General features: G+C 37.1%; 1 protein-coding gene across 1 annotated transcript in view; it reads right to left on the minus strand.

Moving 5' to 3' along the window:
• Positions 1–19,107, minus strand: part of BMP5 (bone morphogenetic protein 5) — a 180,357-nt gene that overhangs the window by 82,749 nt on the left and 78,501 nt on the right. Inside the window, exon 2 of the mRNA XM_044004288.1 lies at positions 15,280–15,472. Within this exon, the coding sequence (XP_043860223.1) occupies positions 15,280–15,472 (193 nt within the window). The remainder of the gene's footprint in view (positions 1–15,279; positions 15,473–19,107) is intronic.

Here is a 19,107-nt window from a genome sequence, read left to right on the forward strand (position 1 = left end):
TGCATAATCCCACAATTGTTCTTGGCTGAAAGCTCACAAATTTTGTTCCTGGGAACAGAGGATGCTGAGACATATAAGAGGATCAGGAATGTAAAAAAGAAAAGAATGGAAATCAAGTCAACAAGCACTATTGAACATTTACTATGTACCAGGCACTGTACTATTTACGGCAGATACAAAGAAAAGCAAAAATAGTGCTTGCTTGCATAGTTTTGTGGAAGAAGACAACACACAAACAACACTATGTACACTGTTGATATTGTTCTTGTACAGAAGGGAAGGTGGGAGTGAGAAAGATAGAGGAAACCCACCTAAAATACCTTTAGGTTTTTGCACTGCTCAATGGCTGATTGCTATTGAGGAACAAGAAGTGAATTCTGGGCCTGAAATTGTGATTTGTTAGAGAGAAGTGTTTACTATTGTGCTGGAGTCAAGCTTGGGTAGAAAAAGTGATGCTACGAGGTGAGGCACACTCAGAACAAAAATGTCATTCCTATGGTATTGAAGTATTGGCCACTACTGGGAAGGCTGGGGGTGGGCAGGAGCCAGGGATGCCTTTTCTCAGGTGGAAATATAACTGAGGATGGTGTTTTCAGCAGCCTCTAAATTTCTTGCCCTGGGACAAAAGTCCAGTTGTCCTACTTTAGTTATATCTAAATAATTTTCTCTCTGAAGGCAAAGAACAAATGAGGAAACAAGAAAAAGGGGGAAAAAAGACATTGCTCTGTTTGCCTCAAATAATGGAACCTGATACACTGGTCATCTTCAAGATTCACAAAAGACAATCTCTTTCCTTACTTCACAGACATTAACAATTTTCCTTCAATTTGTATCCATGGTTGCTGTTCCACTTTCTGCCAAGACCCCATATTTATTTGTGACACTATACTAAACAAATAAGTTAGAAACGGGGAAAAGGGAACCCATAAGAGACCAATTACCATCCAGTTACTTGCTTTACCTAATAAAGCTACCACAGTAGCTGAATATTCAAGAGAAGAAAGAGGAATCATAGGTTTCCACAGACCTGCATGTGAACAAGGAAGATTACTGCTTACCCAAACTCATCTAAGAAGTGAATGTTGCTAATGAAGTTGTGCAGGCTGACTTAAAAACCTCCAGCACCCCATAAAATGTTTAACTAGCATGCAAAGATTTTCAAGAACCCTTGGTTCACTTCACAGTGAAATCACAGCAGTTGCCAGTGGCACTTAGTAGCCTGAAGACATACAGTACTGGTGCTAGAGTCCAAATAAAACTTCATCTTTTTAAATACAATTCTCATAAACCCACAATCTTATTTCTTTTGCACCTGGCATGATTTTGCTTAAGCCCAGATTTTCAGACCTTAGAACATCCTCATCCACTAGGCCATCTTATTATATTACCCAATAGGCTGCTGAATCATCCTGTAAAATTTTTGAAAAGGGGAATTTTTTTAAAGGCAGGGATTTTATTCCTATCTTCAAAATGACTGTAGGAGTGGGATGATTTGAGTTAGGGGAAAAAGATTATTGTTCAAGTAGAGAGCAAATTTTAGAGGGGAAAAACAAACCAGTATCATCAATAAGAAAAAAGGAAGGAATAAAATGGTAGAGAAAAGGTCATTTTCTGTTGTTGTTTTTTAAATAAAAGAGAAAACCCTAGAAGCCAGAGACTGCTCCCAAATCTAAGTTCTGCTGCTCTTTATTCATTATACAATGATCCACCTTGATCCTGGAATTTACTGAGAACAGTATTACTACATTGTTGTTTTCTTCAATTTCCGAAAGAAATCCAGCACAATAGTCCTGGGGTATCTCATGGGAGCAGGTAAGAGAGATGGAGATACACACACATCTGGAGAAACTTCCACTTACAGGACAGTTTTAAATCAGTATAGTCCCTGTTTGTAGAAGAAGGGACTGCTTTAGAATCATTTTCAAATCAAGAGGAAATTCCCCTTCATTTCCTGGACCATTGAGATGCTCATTGTTGCCTGAAGGCAATTTAGACCCTTTTCTATTCAATGAATGTCTCCCCCCCACCCCCACAGTGTGAATCCATTCTCATAATACCTGAATTTACATTTATTAACAAAAATGTCTTCATCTTAGGCTTTATTTTTTTTGTTTTGTTTTGTTTTGGGGGAAATGGGGGTTAAGTGACTTGCCCAAGGTCCATCTTAGGCTTTTTAAAAGGCAATAAGCAGTGGTTGACTATTTGCTGTGAAACTCAACTCTAGCTCATTAAGAAGGGATATGTCTTGAGTAACTTTGATAATATCATTTAAGCTATGGAGGAAGTCAGACATCTGGCAAGTTCTGCCATTTGAAATAAAGTTTTAAACCCTGAAATAAATAGGGGAAAAGGTCCCTAGGCAATGAAGAAAATAGTCATCACAAAGCACAAACATTTTACAAGGGAAGGTGATTTCAGAGTTTATGTGTATTATCTTCAGTTGGATGGAGATGAGGATGGTTAGAGAAAATACATGACTAATGCACTGCCTGACACTGATTCTTTTCATAAAACAAATAATCATTATTGACTTTCTTTGTACCTTTCTTATGCTTTTTCCTTATTTTAGCCTGACTGGACATTTCACTTCCTCATCTTCATTAGATTTTTTGATACTAAGACCATGTATTTGACCTAATGTCTGGATCTGAACACTCTAGGTATGTTTAAGTTCCTGACTATGGTCTTTTGACTCTACTCACTCTTTTGATGTGCTGATTATCTGAATTCTGTTGCTTACTAGGATCATGCCCAGCCTTACCTACTCAGGCTTGTTGACTACTTGTCTTATAATAGGCTGATAATAAAGCCTACTAACCTTATGCCCTTCCCCAGAGAAACAGCAGATGGTGAGCTGGAGCCACCCTTGGGCACAGTCTGTTGACTCAGAATGTGTTTAAAACGAAGGTTACTGAATGAAGCAGTATGGACAATTTATTGACCTTGACGATCTTCATTTTTTCCTAGCCTATACTGGGCAACAGATGAGTAGATTTGTGTTAAAGATGGAGGTAGGATAAGAGGGAAGGGTTTTAGAAAACAATGTACTATAAAAGTGATAAATAAGAATATGGGAGGATATTTTTAAAAATTTACTACTAGTAGTAGTATATGTGCAATATATACTTTGTTTATGTGTATATATACATGTTTATGTATATATGTATACATATATTTATGTATATAAACAAATATGTGTGTATGTATATACAGAGAAAGAGAGAGAGAAAGATTGCTCGATTGAGATTTACAGTAGTAACCTTTTATCCTAGATATTTATCCTCTATTTTAGGAGTTAAATTTTAATTCTCTTTAATTTATGTTAACCAATACTTAATTGTCCACCATGCAGAAGTCAGTCACTAGATTAAGTGGCATATTAAGGAAAGGTGACCTTACTTTTTTTTTTCATTTTTTTGTTCAGGCAATTGGAGTTAAGTGACTTGCCCAGGGTCATACAGCTAGTAAATATCAAGTGTCTGAAGTCACATTTGAACTCAGGTCCTCCTGACTCCAGGGCCAGTGCTCTATCTACTATACCACCTAGCTGCCCCGGTGGCCTTACTTTTTACAGGTCATTTCAGATAAGCCTCTAGAGTCTCCTCTAAATTAGAACTCTATTTTAAAAATAATAAGGGAGGAAGAGGAGAATGAGTCAATAAAACAGGAAAAGGGACTTAGATTTCAAAATTAGACTCAGATAAAGAAAGGATAATACAAATGCATATATCAATCTTTAATTTTTTTCCTATTGGAATCCTAAAGGAACTATTTCATGATTCATAGACATGTCTGTTACTCTGAGCATCTTTTGTTATTGGCATTTTGCTGGTTATTTACAACTATTTCTCTCAGATAAAAACCTTGCTATCAAACAACCTTATAATCTTTCAATTTAGATTATTGAAGAGCCCTTTTTTCATACCTTGGAGCTGTTTTTTTTTAGAAAAGAATCTTGGTACTTCAAAATTGTATGGTCTATTTATTTAAGTGCATGTGCTCCATGGAGATTATTAGTCTGGGTAGTGTTGACTGCATGCTTTATGATTTATTTCTGAATTCAGTTCAAGGTACAGAGAGGATGCAGCCTACAAGTTTAGAGACAGAGCTTACACTTTGCAAAGGTAACTAAAAGTTCTACAGATGGTTTTTTTCCACTATTTTTCTTCACCTGTGTATTTAATTAAAAATTAAAAGTTTAGAGTTTTTAAAAATTATTTTTTAAATTAAGTTTTTTTTTCTCTAACTTATGTCACCGTGATCATAATGAAAATATTTTCCAATTTCCTCTATCTTAAAAAACTAAGTTTACTTTTGTAAGCTGCAGCAAGTTGGCTTTGTAAATTTATGCCCCTAAATTACTTATTTATTCTTTGTCTATGCGTGCATATTTATAGACAGATATACACCCACATATATATGTATATATATATATATATGCACACATATATAAATATATCTATTATCTATGTGCATATTATGCATAATCTATTATCTATCATCCATCTATGAACATTACACATAGAGAAATAAATACTATATAAACACATGTGCATATATATGCTGTATACACACTTATGTTATCCTCTCAGAGAATGTAAGCTATTTGAGCACCAATGCTGTTTCATTTTTGTCTTAAATCCCTAGAGAGTATATTATAGGATAGGCATTTTCTTTTGTGAGAATTGGAATGATACCCCCTGCAGGGAGGGACATTGGGAGCTCTGGTCATAATAATTAAGCATGTGACTTTAGTGTCCGGGAGTGACCTTTTCTAGGGTTTCTCAGCTTCAGGAAGTGATGTTTGTTGCCCTGTGGGTCCTGGCAATCAGAGCTACCAACCAATTACTTTGGAGCTCTGTGTGTGTGTGTGTGTGTGTGTGTGTGTGTGTGTGTGTGTGTGTGTGGATGGCCCTGTTGCCTGTTACACAGGAGGCTTCTGGGAGGAGTGAGGGCTTTTTTGTGGCCGGACAGGGGCTTGGTGGCAGAGGCAGGATAGGGAGAGCAGACAAATCTCATACTTTATCCTTACCCCTAATATACTTTAATAAATACTTAATGCCCAAAGATTGGTACTATACATTTTCTAATTTAAAGCAACCACTCATTAAATTTTAGTGTAAAGAATTAATTGTTATTTGAGGTTTTTATGCCTTGGCACACACTGGCCTGGGGCTCCACAAACCGCATGGTGCTCCACCCACTGGTTGTAGCTGTTGCTATGGCACTGGCACTTCACATCATCACCACTTACCTATGCCTATAGGGCCTGGCAAAATTATAATGATTGGAAGCCCAGTGAAGGCAGTCATGTGACCGTCCAATTGGCTGGGGGCTGTGTGGAGTGTGCGGGGAGGAAGGAAGTTTTTTTTTGTTTGTTTTTTTCCGGCATTCTGGCTGGAAGCTGGAAGGAGACAGGAGCTCTGCTGTGTATTCTCAGCTGATTCCTGGGTGGTGGTATTTTTCAGGTTGTATAATTTCCCTTTCCCCATTTTATTTCCTTTCCCTTGATCCTACTGATCCTGTTTGTGTTGTTGTTGTTGTTTTAGTTCGTTCTTGTTAAAATAAATCCTATTCTGTTTTGAGGGAGGCTGCCGGTCTCCTTCCTTGCCCCAATATTGCGGCGAGCCGCTTAGTTAACACTCCCCAATTACAAATTGGTCCCCACATTAGACAACATAGCTAGAATTTTAGGCCCTTACACTTTTAAAAGCTTATTGAATAGAATTGACAATGCCTAATATGCATATATACTTATCTATATATTTATAAATTATAGCAAAATATAAAAAATATAACCACCATGACTAAAGCAAATTATTTTTAGCAGCTATTCCAGGATGAGTCAACATTAATTATGAGCACAATTATTCACATTAACAAAAAATATGATTATGTCGATATAGGCAGAAGACTCCCTTGACAAAATAATGTAATGAATTAGGTTAAAATTATAAAATTCATAGGCATGTTAGGACCTTTCTTTAAATATATGCAAATATATATACACATACACATAATATACTTGCACATATATGTACATATAGATTATATGTACTGTGTGTATGCATACACACACATATACAGTGGAGAATTACTGAAGCATTCCCAATAAGCCAAAGGGTAAAAAAAAACATGTTCCCTTTCCTCTCTATGATTTGATATACTTCTAAATATGCAAATTATAGCAAAAAGGAAAAGGATTTATAAAAGGCATAAATATTGTCAAAGAAAAGAGGAATTTTCTCTGTTTCCTAAGTACTTTATAGTTGATTACAAAAACCCCATGAATCAATGAAAATTCATCAATGTAATCAGTAGCTTCATCAAAGTAGCAGAATTCAAAATAAATAAACATAACAGCATTTGCATAGAAAATGACAAAAAGCAGAGATGGATTTTTAAAAATTAAAATCCATTTTTAATTAATTACAAAATTCATAAACTATATGGCAGTCAAACTATGAAGACAGTCAGAATTTATCTAAATACAACCATGAAATATTATATTCAAAAGGAAAAGTTAAATAATTTGAGAGAAAATCTTTATTCATGTTGGTGCTATACCTGTATAATTAATATGGCAATGCTACCGAAAGTACTTTACAGATCTAATGTTATAGCAATCAAATGGTTAAAGAGTTCTTTAACTCAAAATTCACTTGGGAAACAAATGGTCTACAACTTCAAGAGAATTTTTTAAAAGAAGCAGGAATTGGGGCAGCTAGGTGGCTAAGTGTATAAAGTACCCAGCCCTGGATTCAGGAGGACCTGAGTTAAAATCCGGCCTCAGACACTTGACACTTATTAGCTGTGTGACCCTGGGCAAGTCACTTAACCCTCATTGCCCCCGCCCCCCAAAAAGAAGAAGGAATGAAGGGTTCATTGAAAGAATTTGAGATTGATTAATATATAGAAAGGTAGATCAATGGGACAGTTTTGATAAGCAAGACCTAGAAGCAACTGAACAAAGTAGTTCAAATACAAGAACAGACATACACAGAATTTTAGGAAGAAAATAGAAAATTATAAAGTCATCTGAGAGAAATTAGATTTAGTTCAGAATCTTACATTGAAATAAATTTCAACTGGATATGTGACCTAAAAAAAATATGTTTAAATTAAAAAAAAAACTTATAGAACTATTAGAGGAGATTCAGTGGTTCATTTCGTATACCTAACCAAAAAGAGGTGACTATAAAAGAAAACAATGGACAATTTAGACTACATAATATTTAAAAAGATTTTGCTGGAAGAAAATAATTTCATTTAAAAAAGAGGGAATCCGGGGGCAGCGAGGTGGTGCAGTGGATAGAGCACTTGGCCCTGGATTCAGGAGGACCTGACTTCAAATCCGACCTCAAACACTTGACACTAGCTATGTGACCCTGGGCAAGTCATTTAACCCTCATTGCCCTGCAAAAAAAAAGTAAAAATAAAAATAAAAAAGAGGGAATCTTTTGAGTTAGAAATTTTTTTGCATAAACAGTTTTTGATAATATTATGTCTATTATATGTATATATGCATCCATATTATATGTCCTTATACACACATCTATCTATCTATTTATAATGTTGACAGGGGAAATTCATTCAACCACTCCTTCCCACTTGAAACATTTATTAGATGACAGCACATGTGGATAAAAATTTCAATAAAGTAAAGGTGTGAGAAAGATGCAACAGGAAGTCTATTAGAATTGGTTGAGGAACTTGTCTGGCCTTTGGGGGCTTTGTAAAAAAAAAAGGAAGTTAGTTTGGAATTATGGAATCAAGCTTATGATGCATTTGAAGCTGCTGAGAAGGAATCATTTGGTAAGGGAGGAGGAGCATTGCCTTAGCCATAGACTCAGTCTACTACATTCTCCCCTTTGACTAGATGGTAATCTCATTAACTTTGGAAAATTAGAGAATTTGGACTTTTTCTTCAGTGTTCTTGTTGCCATTGGAATATCAATTGATACAATATCTATATTGGGATCCAAGAATTGACAATATTATGAGGAAAGACACCTTTAAGGATAAAAAAGTTTATCAGAGGTATACTATACCTAAAGAATACAATTTAATTAACCACAAAAGAAAAAATAAGACTTCCATGAGCTAAGAGCTTGAAGATATCCCTTTCCCACATATGTCTGTAAGTTTTAGCCTACTTTTCTTTGAATTCTAAATATATTAGTGGAAGAGGAATTTTTTGAAGGGGGAGTATTTTTTTTTCCATTCTTATACCACCATATTAAAAATCTATTATTAAAAGTCTAGCTGACTAATTGATATCAACAAATAATCATGGGATGGAATATATTGATGAGGGCTTATGAGCCATAGAATTAGAAAGTATCTTCCTCCCCTGGCCCAATCATTTATAACTTTCTGGTTCCCTAAGGGAAAAAATGTTGCAGCCACTGTCTGAGGCCTTGGATGCAAGTGAAAATGGGGCCTGGGAAGAGTAGCTCTCAGTATGTACTAGACATAAAGAACCCACACAAATATGTAAGAATGAGAACCATTCCCCAACAGATCAAAGGTCAAAGGAATAAAAAGTTTCTTGATTGCAAATTATAAAACCCAATTAATATTCAATCAAGTCAGTAATAATAATGAAATTACAAATTAAACAACACCAAAGTTTCTCCTCATATCTATCAGGCAAAAAGGATAAAATCTTGTAACAATGATTGTTAAATGCTCTGTTGAAACACAGGCAGAATAATGCACAGCTGGTAGATTTTTGACTGGGTCTAACCTTGTTTTTGAACAGTTTGATATGATGTGTGAAAAGTAGATATTCATACCTTTTGATTTAGTGATCCACTAAATACCCAGTAGGGTATGGAAGTCAAAGACAGAAGAAAAGGTCCAATCTATATTAGAATATGCATAGAAATATTCCTATGTGTGTGTGTGTGTGTGTGTGTGTGTGTGTGTGTGTGTGTAAATGGGTGGTATCATGGCAAAAACTGGAAACAAAGTCGTTAACTATGGATTGGGCATTGTGGTATATGAATGTAATGGAAGATTATTTTTTATGAAAGAAACAACGAATATGAGGAAGTCAGAAAAGCATGGGAAAATCTGCGTGACCTTATGATTCAGAGTGAAGTAAACAGAATCAGTAGTGTGATATACACAATGGCTACACTAATGTAAACAAAAGCAATACTAAAATACAGTGAAACTTTCATTAACTACAGTGACCAGTCTTGGATCCAGAGAACAGATTATAACCATTTCTCTCTTCTCAAAAGAAAGGAGACACTGTATGTGGAATATTGCATCTGCCATCAAATGCTGTTGCTGTCTTGGTTGTTTTTTTCAAAGCCATGGCTAAGCTACTTCCTACCTGTGTGATATTGTAAAACATTTACCTATCTAGGCCTTAGCTGCTTCATCTGTAAAATGAGAGGGTTGGTCTAGATGGCCCATAAGGTCCTTTCCAGCTCTGATTCTATGATTCTTTAACCTTGTAGGTTGGGAATGAAAGAGGGGGCAGCTAGGTGGCACAGTGGATAGAGCAGCGGCCCTGGAGTCAGGAGGACCTGAGTTCAAATCCAGCCTCAGACACTTGACATTTACTAGCTGTGTGACCTTGGGCAAGTCACTTAACCCCAATTGCCTCACCCCCCCCAATAAAAAAAAGATAGAGAAGATAAGCATTGAGAGAAGGATAGTAGCCAGAAGGAGAAAAAAAGGAGACAATGAAGATAGTAAAAGAAAGTTGAAGGAAGAGACGGAATATGTAGAGGGAGGGTAAAATAAAAAATACTATAGGTAGATAGATCATAGATGGATGATAAAATATAAATACACACACATGTATATACATACATACATACATACATATATACACAAATATATAAAATATATATAAACCTTTTTTAAGCATAATACTACTTTAAATGAAAATGATCATCCATCTTTCAAATTGGAAAGGTTATTGAACTTATTCACTTCTTAAAAATTATTGATTTTTTCATTTTTTTATATTACTTTTTCCTATACACACACACACACACACACACACACACACACACACATATATATATATATATATATATATATATATATATATAGTAGGCCTCTACCAGTTGCTGATGACCATGGATCAGCACCTTGAAGAGCCACAGACCACAGGGTGGTTGTGTGTTATATCTACCCCATGAGGAGTAGCTGGAGTGTCCTCTCCAGGGCACTGGCCTGGGCAGATCAATATGAAAAACAAGCTGTTGCCCATGCAGCAGGTTTCCCCTCTCCGCGACACTGGTGGATCCAAAGGAGAGGCAGAGCCAGTACAGTTTGGCAACAGTGCCACTGCAGGAGTTGCCAAAGGGATGTGATGTACAACATCCAACTGCCTAAGGGACTCCCCAACTCCTGATTTTTCCTTGGGGTTAACTTCCAAAGCTTTTCCCATATATGGGTATGGCTGCAAGGCAGCAGAGGTTTAAAATCAGGGTTTTCCTTCCCCTAGGCGAGTTGCCTCCCAAGGCTGACAAGCCCCACCTGCCCGAAATATATATATATATATATATGCATATATGCATGCATGTATGTATGTATATATATATACCTCCTCATCCTTACTCAGGGAACCATCCCCTATAACAAAGAATAAAAAAGGTGTTTTTTTTTTCAAGAATATAGGTAAACCTGGGGACTTACTCAATGCTTTTCCTAGTCCTTCTTTAAGAGATGCAATCCAACTCTGATCAATACAGTGATCCAAGAAATGTGAAAGGATTCCTGATGAAAAAGTGCTATCTACTTGCAGAAAGAACTGATGAATTCAGTACAAACTGAAGTATATTTTAAACTTTTTTATTTGTCTTGCTGTTTAAAAAATATGGCTAATATGGAAATGTGTTTTGTATTATTTCACATGTACAATTGATATTATAATGCTTGCCTTCTCAGTGGGTGGGGGAGGGTGTAGTTGGAAGCAAGAGAATTTGGAACTCTAATATTTTTTAAAAAGAACACCAAAGAGGGCAGCTAGGTGGTACAGTGGATAAAGTCCTGGCCCTGGATTCAGGAGGACCTGAGCTCAAATCTGACCTCAGACACTTACTAGCTGTGTGACCCTGGGCAAGTCACTTAACCCTTTTTGCCCTGAAAAAAAAAAAGACCCAAAAAAGACCATTAAAAAGAAATGAATAATGAATTTGGCAAAAACAAAGATGTGCAAATAAAGAGTTCTTATGTAAGAAAAGAGAGAAATGAAGGAAAGAAGGAAGGAAGGAAGGAACTAAAGAAGGAACAAAGGAAAGAAGGAACGAAGGAATGAAAAACAAAAGCATTTATTAAGCGTTTACTATGTGCCAGGCACTACAGATACAGATACAAAAATGAGGCACATATAGTCCCTGAATTCAAGGACATTATAGTCTTAGTGTGAGGAATCCTATGACCAAGTCAAGGAAGAATAATATGTAGTGGGAGTTGGTGAATCCCTGCCCGAAGGAGTGGAGGTGAAACCACAAAGGCCTGCCTTGACTAAATATAGAGTACCTCCTATGAGAAAGGCTGTATACTGAATTGAAGACTGGCCTTAAACTGTGAAAGACCTGGATTCAAGCACGGTCAGTGACAAACAGTAATTCTCTGTGACTATTAGTAAGACACTTAACCTCTTCCTGCCTCCAAACAATTCTCAGATTTTAACTTCTTTAGATGTTATCAGTGGCATTGATATAGGGAATTTCTATACTTGGAATGACTGATCAGACCCTCTACTGTGTATGGTCGGTCAGAAATTCAATGAACATTTATTAAGCACCTGCTATGTGCCTGATATTGTGCTAAGCTCTGGGGATAGAGAGAAAAGATGGAGGGGAAGGATGGTGAGGAAATATCACCTGCTCTCAAGAAGCTCCCAATCTAATGGGAAAGACAGAATGAAAACATCTGTGTACAAGCAAGATATATACAGGATACATTAGAGATAAGAAACACATTGGAGGTACTAACATTAAGCAGGATTGGGAAAGGTATCTTGTAGAAGGTGGAATTTTAGCAGGGACCTGAAGGAAGCCAAGGAATCCAAGGAGGTATTGATAAAGAGAGAAAAGATTCTAGGCAAAAGGGAAAAGCCAGTAGAAATGCCCAGATCTCAAAGACAGAATATCTGTTTTGAGACATATCAAAGAGGTCACTGTCCCTAAATGGAAGAATATATGAAGATGAGTAAGGAGTAAGAAGATTATAAAGGGGGGGGGGCAGCTAGGTGGCGCAGTGGATAAAGTGCCAGTCCTGGATTCAGGAGTACCTGAGTTCAAATCCAGCCTCAGACACTTGACACTTACTAGCTGTGTGACCCCCTAGGCAAGTCACTTTATCCTCATTGCCCTGCAAAACAAAACAAAACAAAAACAAGAAGATTGGAAAGGTAGAAGGGGGCCAGGTTATGAACACAGTGGTTGGCAGTTCAGGCCCATAATCCTTGTTACTGGGGAGGCTGAAGTCAGGAGTTCTGAGCTGAAGTAGAGCACCTAGATGGCACATTGGATAGATTACCATGCCTGGAGTTAGGAAGACTCATCTTCCTGAGTTCAACTCTGGCATTAGACAGATAATAGCTGTGTGACCCTGGGCATGTCACTTAACCTTGTTTGTCTCACAGTTTCATTATGTGTAAAATTGATGTAGGAGGTGAAAAGAGGGTTAACAGAAAAACCTAAGACCCAAGATTTAATTCAGATATTAACTCTAAAAGGGAGTTAGACCCCAGTTAATGGATAACTTACAAGTCAGGATACTAGGTTCTCTTATAGAAATCAGTACCCATAATGGGACCATAAAGGGCCAGGTCAAATAACAATAAGACAGAAGATAAGGCTATAGAAATTCTCATGAAAAATGGAGATATTTTGAAACTAGCCATGGGAACCAGAAAGAGACATGCACAGAAAAGGCCAGATTTGTCCCCAGATTGACTTTATGACACATAAACCCCCAAAATATACCTCCACTGAAAAAGGTATCCAACTTGGCGGCTGGCTTAGGACCCCAGGAACTCCAAAATAGGATAGGCCTTCCCCTGTACCTCCCAAAGGTGGAGAATATTATAATGAAACTGATAATCAATTTATCCATACTATAAATATAACTGTCTTTCCTTTCACTATTTGAGAGATACCTTTCCATTATTCCAGTTCTCTCCATATGGTCATTCACAGTATTGCAATAAAACTTGGGAAACTGAGTCACTGAGTCTTGTAATTCTTTTGGGACTGCTCACAATCAATTTGACCCTTATTCCACCCCACATCAAAATGAGCTGGAGAAAGAAATGGCAATCCACTCCAGTGTCTTTGCCAAGACCCCAAGTGTCTTTGCCATGACCCCAAACATGACTGAAATGACTGAACAAAAAAGATAGCATAGTGGGTAGAGTGCTGAACCTGGAGTCAGGAAGACTTGGGTTCAAATCTAGCCCCAGACACTTACCAGCAGCTGTCTACCCTTAGGCAAGTCACTTAATCCTGTTTGCCTTAGTTTTCTTATCTGTAAAATGAACTAGAAAAGGAAATGGCAAAGCTATCCAGTATCTTTGCAAAGAAAACTCTTAATGTCCTCAGGACATGACTAAACAACAAGGGTGATAGATCTACCCCTCCCCACCATTCATTAACCTTTAAACTCCTCCACACCCATTACATGAATGTTAAGGGTTTTAGAGATCAAAATGCAATCTTATATCCTTGACAAAAATCATGCATCTCCTCCATACAAGGTGTAGGTGGAGAGAGTATAAGAAAACATGAAACATATGAATATTTAAGTTTGGAACCTGGAAAGAGAAAATGCTATAAATATTCATTTATATCAGAAGTTCTTAACCTAACCCTTTGGGGGCTTATGCAGCAAGGTTAATCTCAATTAGCATGTTTCTCTTCCTGTGAAAATGATAACCTAGAAGGGTCAGTGACAATGGTTCAGTGGATAGATTACTGGCTCTAGAGTCAGGAAAGCCTGATTTTAAATTCAGCCACAGACACTGTGTGAACCTAGGCAAGCTACCTGTTTGCCAAAGTTTCCTCATTTATAAAATGGCAACTTACCTTACAGGGTTGTTATGAGAATCAAGTGATAATATTTATAAAGTGCTTAGCATTGTACCAGGCACATAGTAAGTGCTATATTATGGGTAGTTGTTGTTATTGCTGTTATTAACCTTGTTGATCTTGGTCTGGCAACTTGGTCGCATTTCAGTGGAATAGGTCATTATTGAATAACATTTGGTGCTCCAGAATTGCAATGCTCATAGAACCGTGTGACCTAAGCAGCTTCTCATTCACATTGCAGTGATAGTACCCTGCTATTACTAGGATGTTTAAGTTGATGTCATTCCCTTGGAACCTACCTATTTGGGTTCCAAATACATAGAGACATGGCATGTCTCTGCACATGAAGAAAAAAAGGAACCAGTTAGTTGGTGTCTGCGTATAGAAGGAGGGATCCTAGGGGCTGATCTGATCCAGGCAGACTGTGACAATCAGCTGCCACTGCTGAAGCTTGGCTCCAGACTGCGGAGTGTGGGGGAAGGGGGGAGGGATAATTTGAGGGAGTCCTTTTGAGATGCCCTCCATGAACACTGGATCTGAGGTTAGAGAACCTAAGTTTAAATCCTATTTCTATTACTGACTACTTGGGGGACTTTGGGTAAATCACTTAATCTCATTGGATCTCAGTTTCCTCAGCTATACAACGAGAGGGTTGAATTGAATGACCTCTAATGTGACCATTGCTAGGATTTAGGATCCTATGATATTATGAATGCTCTCACATAAATGTCACTCAAAATCACAACATCTGGAACTGTTACCAGTAATTAGTACTTTAGCATAAATAGAATTAATATATTTCCTCATGAAATCTGGTATTGAAAAAAGTGTGAATTTTACAGATGGGGTGGGGGGATGTAGGGATAATTTCACATCCTGGGACCCTAGCCATGGACTGCCTGCATGACTGGTATGAATAAATAGATGTAAAGAGAGGGAGGGTGGGCTGAGAAAGTGAGGATTGGAGGACATCAGTTATAAACTTAACCCACTTTACAATTTTGCCTGGAGCTGGAGCTACCCTGCACATCACTCTGGAGAGGGAAAACATGATTTGATCTCAATATAAGCAAATTTATGGTATGATGAGATATTTTGAAATGGTGTTAAACGATAGTGTCAAATTCGTTTTCAAGAATAGGAAGACAATTCACCCCCTCAATCCCAATAAATAACTGGATAAATAAACAAATGAAAAAATAAATAAATATACCTATTTGGGTATTCCTTGATGATCTGATATATGCTAATTTTAATAGTTTCATTTTCAAATCGATTGTTGCTGCGGTCTTTGTATATCCGAAATTCAGCGGCTGTCACTGCTTCTCCATGAGGAATTTGTGTCAGATCAAATCGAAACTCTTTATAGTGCCTTCGCTGATGAGAAAAATCCTTGTCTCTTTCCACTGTTCAAAAAGAAGAAAGGGAAAAAAGGAAGCCCTTAAAAAATATGGCAATTAACGATAAATTCTACAGCTTTAAGTATAAAAACAAACAAGCAGGATGATATAAAAACTGGGCAAATACTAAAACCACAAAGCCAGACAAGCTTCCAGTTAAAGGAAATTCCACGAGCCAACAGTCTTCAGTTCAAAAGGGAAAAAAACCTCTGTGGTTTCATACAAATTCCAGGAACCTGAATGGAAAGAATATCCAAAAAAGTTTTAAAATTGAATGTTGTAAAATAATTAGAAAAGTGGACCAAATGAAAGTGCATGGGACATTCTCAAACTTTATTTGAATTAAGCAGATATGAAGGAAGCAACTGGAATTACAAGTGAAGCTAGTATTGGGTAACACCATGTAAGGAAGAAAAGGGAACAAAAACACTTCAACCTGAGTTACCATATGCACACAAATACTTTGACATAAGGTCTTTTTTTTTTAAGAGACTAAGTATTGGGGGGGCAGCTAGATAGCACAGTGGATAAAGCACCGGCCCTGGATTCAGGAGTACCTGAGTTCAAATCCGGCCTCAGACACTTGACACTTACTAGTTGTGTGACCCTGGGCAAGTCACTTAACCCCCATTGCCCCGCAAAAAAAAAAAAAAAAAAAGAGACTAAGTATTGGAAATATATTCATTTACATCAGAGCTTCTTAGAATATTATATCTTTATTTTCAGTAACCACTAATTGAATTGTAACATATCCTTCAATTATTTAAGATCTTTATTCCTAGAAGGGATGCATAGGTTTCACCAGATTGTAAAATGGATCAATGACACAAAATAGTTAAAAAAGAAAAAAACACCCAAAACCAAAAACCCAAACCCAAACCTTCATTTGTATAGTAAGATCTGTCTCTTAACAGTTTTCCTAACCTCTTCTAGGAGAAGACAGGTCTTCTGCATCCATTCTACAAATCAAATTTGCTCAATTATTCACATGACCAGGATTTTGAGGCTGGTCTTTGATTTTGTTTTTGTTTTTGTTTTTGAAGGGCAATGAGGGTTAAGTGACTTGCCCAGGGTTACACAGCTAGTGCCAAGTGTCTGAGGCCAAATTTGAACTCAGGTCTTCCTGAATCCAGGTCTGGTACTTTATCCACTGTGCCATCTAGCTGCCCAAGGCTGGACTTCGAAAGGTCTAATTCAACCCCTTCATTTCATACATAAAGGAGGCAAGTTACAAACAGGCCAATTGACTTCTCTGAGGTAAAGTGAAGAGCCCAGGACTCCTGGCTACCTTCTTTCTATTACATCATGTTGCCTTGTTAAGGGGGGAAAAAAGTTTGTTTGCTCTTTAACTAAGAGAAAACAACTTCACCAGCAACCACCAACGGAAGTCAGGGAACATTTCCTCCTAAGGGAATTTTAAAATGTTGAAGAAATTAGAATGCTACATGTTGGGCAGATTGTTACATAGAGGTTATTGTGCAACAGTGGATTGGCTTCAGAATAGACTACAACGGTTTGGGTTAAATTCAGAAGACGTGGCAGGCACTCTACAGACTACAGAATCTGGTAGATATCAGATAAATACTAAACAGGCTGCCTGGCCACTTGGTTCATTTAAAATGATGTGATGTCTTTGTTAGTCCTATCTGTTTCATAGAACTGTTAGTTTCATAAATCTCAGTTAGCCACAGTAATAAGTTTCAGGGTCAAATAAAATCCACATGCTTGGGTATTTCATAGATCTGTGATTTTTTTTTTCTTTTTCAGCTTTTGGTGGTCTCTTTGTTAATGAATATTGTGATCCTTTTATAATGGGTTCTAACCCTAACTTCTGTTACAATGAGGATAATGATACATGCATTATGAAATGGATAGGATTGATTTTAGAAAAGAGCTTTGGAAATAAAATACACTAATACATTAATAAAAAATTATTGTATATCTATTGTGTGCAATGCACTATACTGGCTACAGGGAAATACAAAGTAGTAGAATGTTGTCTTATTTATTGAAAAGAGACACTTCCCAATAACAAAGTTAATGGCCAGAATACGCTACTAAATTGTAAGTTCCTTGAGGGCAGGTTTCCATTGCATGAAACATCGTGCCTCCCCAAGAATAAGCTGATCCCCTAAATTTTCATCACCATTCAGATTGATTCAGTTTTTGATCTTCAGTGTCTTCTCAACTCTCTCAGTTGCCTCTCCCCTCTGATTGGAGGAATTGAACATTAAACTCCTCCCAAAGCCTTCCTTTGTTAGAGGACTCAGAACTTTCCAAGTAACTTTCCATTTTCTATCAGCATTTCTGCTTGGTTTCCACTCCATGGAACATTTTCCCCCTACTCCCATGAACCCACTTTTTAGGAATGGACTGCCTTTTTTTTTCTTTCTAATTTGCATTCCCTGAATTTAGCACAGTGCCCAGAACAAAGCAGACACTTAATAAATGTTTGTTGAATTGAATTGAATTGTATGTCTCAAAAATAAAAATAAAAATAGGGAGCAACCATGTGGAAACAGTAAGGGATAATTGATAGCCCAGATTCATGTTTTCCTTGGAATCTATGGGTGTCTTCATGATGCCAAAATTATCAAGAAAGGGTCCCCTTCCTTCTTAGATGGACTTATTATGTCAAACATATGAAAGTCCAAGGACAACAGTCACAAAAATTTATAGATGGATTGTGAGTTGCAGTGTTAGAATGAGTACCCCCCAGTGATGATATCATAGGATTTTTTTTGTCATTCCATTGTTTCAGTAATGTCTGATGCTCTGTGATCCCATTTGGGGTTTTCTTGGGAAAGATACTGTAGTGGTTTGCAACTTCCTTTTCTAATTCATTTTACATATGAGAAAACTAAGGTGAAGAGGGTTAAGTGACTTGCCCAGAGTCACAAGCAAGTAAGTCTCTGAGGCCAGATTTAAACTCAAAAAGATAAGTCTTGATTTAAAGTCCAGTGCTATATACACTGTGCCACCTAGCTGCCCCCATCACAAGAATATATGAACATTATTTTTGTTTTGTGACACAAGAAATGAATGCTTAGATATAAAACACTACTTATAAAATTAATGTCAAATGTTCCAAAAAACAAATATTTGCAGTTGAAAATCTCAGAACAGAGAACAAAGATAATATTAGGGAAGGGTAGAAGATACCCAATAGGCAAAGATGGTAATGGTGAAAGTAAAGGGATATTCTGGAGGGAGAGGGCCTACTGGGAGTCACAGTACTAGAGCAGAACAGAGGGATCTCTAGATCTCCAAAGAACAAATAATGATAGGATATGCATTTTCTGACCCCAGTTCAAACCTTGAATGAATAGAAAACTTTCAGGATAGTTATAGAGACAACACTTTTTCAGGTAATAGTTGGACTATATAATCTCTGAGGTCCTTTCTAACTCTTTAGTTCTGTGATTCTGGGGTTCATTCTTGGCAAGAAAAAAGGGTGATTTCTAAGGGAAGGGATAATGAACCATCCCTTTTGTATCTTGGTGTATCTCCATCACCCCAAAAGGACTTAGGAAAGTCTATTATTGGACAAGCAGAAGCTGTGTCCAAGGACATGTATGGCTCTCAGAATATAAACTAACTAGGAGAAAGAAAACTCATTGAGGGAGGGAATGGGGCAGTTT

Source organism: Dromiciops gliroides, chromosome 4 (assembly GCF_019393635.1).
Source record: "Dromiciops gliroides isolate mDroGli1 chromosome 4, mDroGli1.pri, whole genome shotgun sequence".
Classification (NCBI taxonomy): Eukaryota; Metazoa; Chordata; class Mammalia; order Microbiotheria; family Microbiotheriidae; genus Dromiciops; species Dromiciops gliroides.